General features: G+C 46.4%; 1 protein-coding gene across 1 annotated transcript in view; it reads right to left on the reverse strand.

The window, feature by feature from the left end:
* Window positions 1–3167, reverse strand: part of LOC102871661 (mitochondrial cardiolipin hydrolase-like) — an 8161-nt gene extending 4994 nt beyond the window's left edge. Inside the window, exon 1 of the mRNA XM_006894486.1 lies at window positions 2717–3167. Within this exon, the coding sequence (XP_006894548.1) occupies window positions 2717–3167 (451 nt within the window). The remainder of the gene's footprint in view (window positions 1–2716) is intronic.
* Between the last annotated feature and the right edge of the window lie 4588 nt (window positions 3168–7755).

Below are 7755 nucleotides of genomic sequence, written 5' to 3' on the forward strand. Positions count from 1 at the left end.
GGAGGGACAGCGCAGGAGGGGAAGGCCCTCTATGAGGTGGATTGATTAAGTGACTGGGGTAACGGGATGGGTGTATCAGAGACGGCACAGGACAGAGCAGACTTTAGGGCTGTTGTACAGAGGGTCGCTATGAGTTGCAAATGACTTGACGGCACATAACAACAACAGGATAATCACTACGATGTGTATAAAAGTCCAAAGGGTTGCAAAGTGGATTATATTTGGGGGTAGGGGGTGGGGTTTGGGGAGGCGCGGGGGGATTGTGTACCAATGAGGGAGTTTTTCTTTTGCTTTTCAAGGAGAGGAGCAAACGGGGGGTGGGGGTGGGGGGGGCGCACGGGTGCAGGGACAAGGGTGCAACAATGAATGAATGGAATTCCAAAATCTCTGTAGATGTTCATTGAAATGAAAAATAAACAAACTAAATTAAAAAAAAAAAGTAGTTCTCTGGAACAAGCTGCGATTTGTCAAACAAAACTAAGGATGCCTGATTAAATTGAAATTTCTGATGAACAACAAATAATTTTTAAGTGTCTATGAGTCGGAAACGACTCGACGGCACATAACAACAAACATGTTTAATATAATGGTATATACTAACACAAAGAAATTTTTTGTTTAAAATTCAAATTTAACTGAGCAATTTTTAGTTACTACAGGTAAAATTGGTACCTCTTCATCTCACATCTGTAACGAACCCACCAACAAACCTTGTTTGTAAACTACTTATATCTTAGGTCCAATCTCTTCTTGCACTCTCAGTCTCACCTTAACACAGGGCTCTTTCACAGCCCCTCATTTCCATTCTGGCTCATCCCCTCCTAGACTCCTGCCCTCACACTACTGAGAGCTCTATGAAACAAAATCCCCTATCTGTGCAGTCCCTACCCTAAGCCCAGCCCCCTATGTTGCCTCCACACTGGGCCACAGTGCACATCTTGCTGTCACATGCCCTAAGTCAGTTCTAACTTGGACTCTGTAGCTGCTTTGTCCTGCAACAAAGAAAAGACTTCCTCCAGTATCTCTGAAGCTCTCTTGGCTGTCTCTCCCTGCTCTACTATCTCAGTCTCCTCTCACCCTCTGAATTGGATACTCCAGGTTCAGTAAGCTAGCTGTCCAGGAATGCTCACTCTGGATCCTGAGCTCCAGTAGCCACTGCTGACACACAAGTATCTTGGTTCAAGCTCACACAGATGTTTCTGGGATGCCACAAGGGGAAAACCAGACAGAGGCCCTTTATGAGCCTTTCCAACCTGAGATTCTGCTAAAACTGAACTAAAATACACCTACCCATCGTCCTCCATCAAAATGACTGACGGGACAATCTTTCTACATTTGTGCTATTAAGAGTCAAGTGCACAGTCGTGCTTGATGAAACTGAAATTATCTCCCCCCACCCCCGACGATGCCTCAGTGAAATGAAAAACCAAGCCAGATCCCAGTAGGCCACTCCACTTCAGGAGTTGTCAGATGAGTGAGTGGCATTGAGGCTCAGTCAACTGGGCAGTTCTTCAGGATTTAGGACACCTGCTTTTCAGTCACCTCTGCCCTTAGAATTACCAAGTTAAATTACCTGGCAAGAACTTTCCTGGGGCATGCCATGAGACGTAGGATTCTAGACTGTGCAGCACTGACATATAAAAAACAAAGCGCAGGTTACAGGATGCACCATTACAAATGCCAGAAGGCACATTCATGCTAAAGCAGAATTCACAGATCAAACGTGGACTAGATTTACCACCTTCAAAGTCATCCATATTTCCTTTTTCATTCAGCCTCCCACCCCAGGAGAAAAGCAGGCAACTCAGGCGCTCTGGCCTCTCTATAGCACAGCTGCAGATAACTGAGTGTGTTCTTTTCCTCCATAAATTCACCTGAGAGCTGAAAAGCATTTTCTGTTTACTTGCTGCCCAGGTCACAGTCACTGATGCACTCTGGACCACTTGCTGGTGAGCAGGCACACAGGATGGCTTTTTAAATTCTGCCCCCACTTCCCGACCTCCACAAGCTAAGCAACAGCTTCAAGTCACCAGGGTTCCCGGCACACCTGACCCAATCACACAGGGTCCACAAGAACCCTCGGGTCAAAAGGGCACGTGAAAGTTGTACATAAATAAAACATAAGGTAGATGAATTATTGCATGCAAACCAATTTAAAAAACCAAACACAAAAAAGGCATCTAAAAAGGTGAACTTTGTTTCTGACTACCACCTAGTAATCTATTACTACACCACCTAATGACTCCTACACCTACACTAGCTGACCCTCCAGTGGGTTTTCAGAGGCAGTTAACCTTCCCCCGCTGGTGGATTCCAACCGAGTGCCTTTGGGCACAGCGCAGCTTGTTTTCACCAGGCTAATTTCTCCTTCGTCCACACAGGCTGCACACCTCCTGCGTCATTCAGACACGAAACAGAAAACTTGCTGCCAGAACTCTCACCCTGTGTTAGAAGTCAAAGCTCTGCTTATGAGTTACCGTTGTGGTTGTGGTTGTTGTATGCCTTGAGTATGAACCTCAGAGGCTGTAAATCACCCAGGATGATCATTCTCGCACAGGAGCTGACGGATTTGAACCTCGAACCTTTGGGATTGTTGCGCAGCTTCTTACCACGAGGTCACCAGAGTTCTAGTCCCCTCGGGGCTCCCTCCTCTCCATTGAGAACTATCCGAGACCTGGCCGTAGTCGCTCAAGGCCCTGACCAGCCTCTGGCCTACCTGCCTTGCGGAGCAGACCGATCTGCGAGCCGTTGAGCGCCATGTAGTCGCAGTCGGTGATGACCCGCACGCGCACGCCGCGCTGATGCAGCAGCTGCACAGCGCGGCCTAGCTGCGGACTGGAGAAGGCAAACAGGCAGAGCTCGAGGCTAGCGCGGGCGGTGAGCAGGGCGCGGAGCAGGCTGCTCAGTGAGCTCTCGCCGTGCGGCAGGCTGCACTGGCAGCCCCCGGGCGCTGCCGGGGTCAAGGCTGAGGGCCCGGCTGCGGCCAGCGGCGCATCGGGGGCCTGCAGCAGAGCCTCCGTGCAGGTCACCTGCGACGGGAAGAAGAGCACTTCGCGTCGGGGCCGTCGCCGCCGCTCGCCCCGCAGCCAACGCAGCACCGCAGGCAAGGCCTCTAGAGCCAGGGCGAGGCCGAGGGCCACCGCCACCGGCCAGCGCAAGGACCTCATGACACCGCCCTCGCCCGCTTGCTGGTCGGAACAAAATGGCGTTCAGGCGCGACTGCGACTGCGCCCTGCGCCTCCACGTGCTCAGGAGGGCGCCGCCCAGGCACGTTTGTGCTGCGGAACCTGAGTCCCAGACCGGGCCAAAACAACATCGGACCCAAGTTTGAGAACACCAATGAGGCAGGACGGCGCTGGGCCAGTTTCCAGCGCCTTGGAAATAATGCTGCACTCAGGATTTGAGCCAGTGTCACAGCACATATTTCCAGAAACTGAGCACAGTGGTCCGCTTTACTTAGCCAGTTCAAGAAAGTACAGTGAGACCTTTGCTAATGTGGGCCAGGATGGTATTCAAACTCTGTAGCTGAATTTGTGAGATTTTTAATGGATTCTGTCTGCAGAATATTAGATAATCCAGGAAGCATTAAAAGAAGATGGAGTATAGTGAGTAACTCTGCCAAAAAGAATTGGTAGACACAGAAGAATTTCAAGAAACAACATATGATCAAGAGGCAATGGTGATGAAGGAGGAAGTGCCGGCTGCTCTGAAAGACTTGGCAAGAAATAACTGATGGAATACCAATTGACATATTTCAACACAGAGATGCGGCCCTGGATGTGCTCATCAGGTTGTGCCAAGAAATCTGGACGACAACTACCTGGCCAACTGACTGGAAAAGATCCATATTTATTTAAAAAAAAAAAAGGTGACCTGGCAGTGTGGAAATTATTAAACAATATCACTATTATCAAGCACTGGTGGCCTATCCCGAAGGCTTTCAGTTAGAAGCTATCAGCTGCTCCTCAGGAGAAGAATGGGCAATCTCCTCCTGTGGGATTAACTGCCCCTGAAAACCCACTGGAGGGTCAGCTATGGGTCGGTTTCAACTTTTTTTTTTTCAACTTCTAAACACAACAACAACATCACTAATACTGCATGCAAACAAAATCCTGCTGAAAATTATAAAAAAATGACTGGAACTGAAGGATTATGAGGAAGTTAACTTTTAACCCTTCTCAGGTAGAAGCCATAAAACCTCACAGGACTTTTGCCCTCTTTTAGAAAAACAAGGCCATAAAACAGCTCACCCACATCTGCAAGTACAGATAAGAGAAATTCCAGGAGTTGTTTTTCTGAACTTTACTCCCCACTTCCCCACCCCTTGCGCTGACCCCGCTTGCCGCACGCAAGCCAACTTGCTTTTTTTTTTTTCCAACTTGCTTTTAAATGTACCAATCAGATAGTTTTCCTCGCTTACCCGCGTGCGCCAAATTATTACCAATCAGAACTGCCTACCTCAGTGTATATTCAAATACACCAATCAGCAGCCCTCCCTGTGTGTTAGCCCATGTTTGCGTGGGTTATTGCCTTTATAAGCTGTATGTACCCTTAGCTCGGGGTTCAACTCCTCTGCCTCTGCGTAGGTCAAGAGATGTGCCCCAGCGCACTGGATGGAATAAAACCTCATGCTGTTTGCATCAAGGACGGTCTCTCGTGAGTGATTGGTGCTGGCATCCGATCTCATTGGGGTCCGGCTCTGCGGATCCAACAGAACAGTACAGTGACAGAGAACTATCAGAAATATCAGCTGGGTTTAGAAGAGGTTGTGGCACTAAAGACATTATTGCCAATGTTAGATGGATTTGGCAGAAAGCAAAGAGTACCAGAGGAATGTCTATGTTTCATTGACTATGCAAAGGTATTTGACTGTGTGGATCATAACAAACTGTGGCTAACCTTGAGGAGAATGGGAATCCCAGAGCACTTGATTGAGATTATGTGAAACCTGTACTGGGACCAGGAAGAAGTCATCAGAACAGAGCAAGGAAACAATGCATGATACAAAATCAGGAAAGGAGTGTGTCAGGGATGCATCCAGTTTCCATACCCTTTCAATCTATATGCAGAACAGATCGTTCAGGAGGCTGAGCTTTATGAGGAGGAATGTGGCACAGGATTGGAGGAAGACTCATCAATCACCTAAGTGAATGCAGTGACACAACCTTGCTTACTGAAACTGAGGCGGACCAAGGACTGTAGTCTTAAATACGGATTGAAGCTCAACATCAAGACAAAGATTCTCACCACAGGGCCAATTGGCAACACCATAAAAGATGGAGAAGAGATTGAGGTTGTTAACAGTTACAGTTTGCTTGGCTCCTCAGTCAATACTCTTGGCACCAGTAGTCAGGAAATAAAAAGAATTGCACTGGAAAAATCAGTCAGGGACGTTTCCAGAATATTGAGAAGCAACAATGTCAGTCTAGAGACTAAGGTGCACCTGATCTGGGCCGTGTTCTTCACTATTACTTGCTATGCACCAGAGAGCTGGACAGTGACTAAGGATGACAGAAGAAGAATCTGTGCCTTTGAGTTGTGATGCTGGAGAAGAGTTTCAAACATACCAAGGAAACAAATAGGTATATCTTGGAGAAGGTGAAACCAAGTTTCTCCTTAGAGGCTAGGATTTTGAAGCTCAGTCTTAATACTTTGGGCATATGGCCAGGAGAGACTGGTCTTTGGAGAAGGACATCATGCTCAGAAGGGTGGAGGGACAGCACAGAAGAGGAAGACTCTGGATGAGATGGATTGATACAATGACTAGGGCAAGCAGGGTAGATGTGTCAAAATTATATATAATATATAATTTTCTATATATGTATCCTGGAGAGAGGATGAAAGCACCGAAGCGTCGAGGACTCTCTCTCCTTCACAGGGTCTCTATGAGTCTCCTGCGACTCGATGGCACTTAACAACAACAACATATATGTTTTAGTTATAAAATTAGTTATTTTTCAGGGAGCTCTGGTGGCCTAGTGGCAAAAAGCTGCTCTGTAATCCCAGAGGCATGTGGTTCGAGTCCACCAGATGCTCTGCTGGAGAAGGAGGGGCAATGTCCTCCTCTTATACCAGTCAGATCTGATTTGACGGTACACACAAACACACAAAATAATAAAATAATATTTAAAAAAACCAAAACACTATTTTTCTTCAGCCTGCAAAACTAGTTACTTAGCCTGTGAATTCTGTTTCCTGACTTTAGTCATGTAAAGTAGTTTGATCTGCTGTTTGCTTACCAGAAGAGAAAATGCATTTCCCCTAGATCTCTCTGAGGCTGTTTCCCAGTCATATGTAAATTGCATCTTAACCTGCCTATTTACCAGGAAGAGAACTGTGCTCTTTCTGAATTACTGATACTTAAATGTGAACTGTTCTTTTCAGATGTAGAAATTACTTTTTTCTTACTAACAAAAGTGCATTGTTAAGTGAGCTAGTGCATTCAGTAACAGGATGGCAGAAGAAGAATTTATTCCTTTGAGTTGTGGTGCTGGAGAATAGTACTAAGTATTCTATGGACTGCCAAAAGAACAGATACATATGTTCTAGAAAGGGTTCTTTCAGAATACTCCTTGGAGGCAAGGATGATAAAGCTTCTTTCATACTTTGGACATGTAACTAGCTGAGGTGAAAGATTAAAATTAAAATGGCCCCTATAGTTCCTAGCTGAATTAAACTCAAGTTTCTATAGTTCTCAGCTAAGTTAAACTCAGGAATTTTTCCATTGTCCTGGGTAAAGCCCCACACCCAGTGTTCCAGGAAGAAAAGTCTGATCTCAGGGCAACGGTATTCCGAGAATTGGCCGACCTCAGGGGTAGAGCAAACAAGCAGATGTTTCTCGACTGATAACCCAGGTGCCTTTGTTTCCCGACTGATAACCCATGTGTCTTGTGCTTTTCCACTGCCCTAGGGCTTGAACTCATTGTATGCTTAAGAATTTGTGAAACCACCCTATAGTTAATGTTCCAAGAAATGGCTAACTACAAAGGTTAGGCAAATATGCTGATGACTTAAGATCTATCTAAGTGCCACATGTGCAAGAATAAGATATTGTGCAAATATGCTGTGTAATCCATGAGCGAAGCCGAACCAATGAATTCAAACTGTACTTTTATCACCCAATGAGAAGCTGACACCCTGTTGTATCCCCCTAAAGTGTATAAAAAGAGCCAAAATTGTCTGCTCGGGGTCGACTCCTCTGTCTCCTGCGAGAGATACGTGTCGGTCTGGAGCTCCGCAATAAACCTCTTGCTGTTGCATCAAGCCGGTGTCTCAGTCTTGGGTCTTCGCCGTCCGCTCGGAACAGGACCACCGGTTCGGGGGTCTTTCAGAGGTATTCATTGGTAAGGAACATCATGTTCGGAAAGATGGAGGGTCAGAGAAGGAGAGGTAGACCCAAGAGATGGATTGACACTCTGACTTCAGCAATGGCCTCAGAGGGGATGACGATGACACATGATAGGACAGGTTTTAGGATGGCTGTTCATAAGGTTGCTATGAGCAAGAGTACTTGACTCAACGGTGCCTAACAACAATATCATCTATTTCCCACACCTCCCTCCCAGCCCGAGTTAATTAATGTAGCATTTGAAGTTGCCACTACTGGTATAAGCAGAGTGGAGACGAATAAATAGTGATCCTGTCTTTACAAAAATCAGGGCCTGTGTGTTGTTGTTGTTGTTGTTGTTGTTATGTGCCGTCGAGTCGCTTGCGACTCATAGCAACCCTATGTACAACAGCCCTAAACTCCGCTCT

This window comes from Elephantulus edwardii, unplaced genomic scaffold (assembly GCF_000299155.1).
Source record: "Elephantulus edwardii isolate Elephantulus edwardi_28Jun2011 unplaced genomic scaffold, EleEdw1.0 scaffold00144, whole genome shotgun sequence".
NCBI lineage: Eukaryota > Metazoa > Chordata > Mammalia > Macroscelidea > Macroscelididae > Elephantulus > Elephantulus edwardii.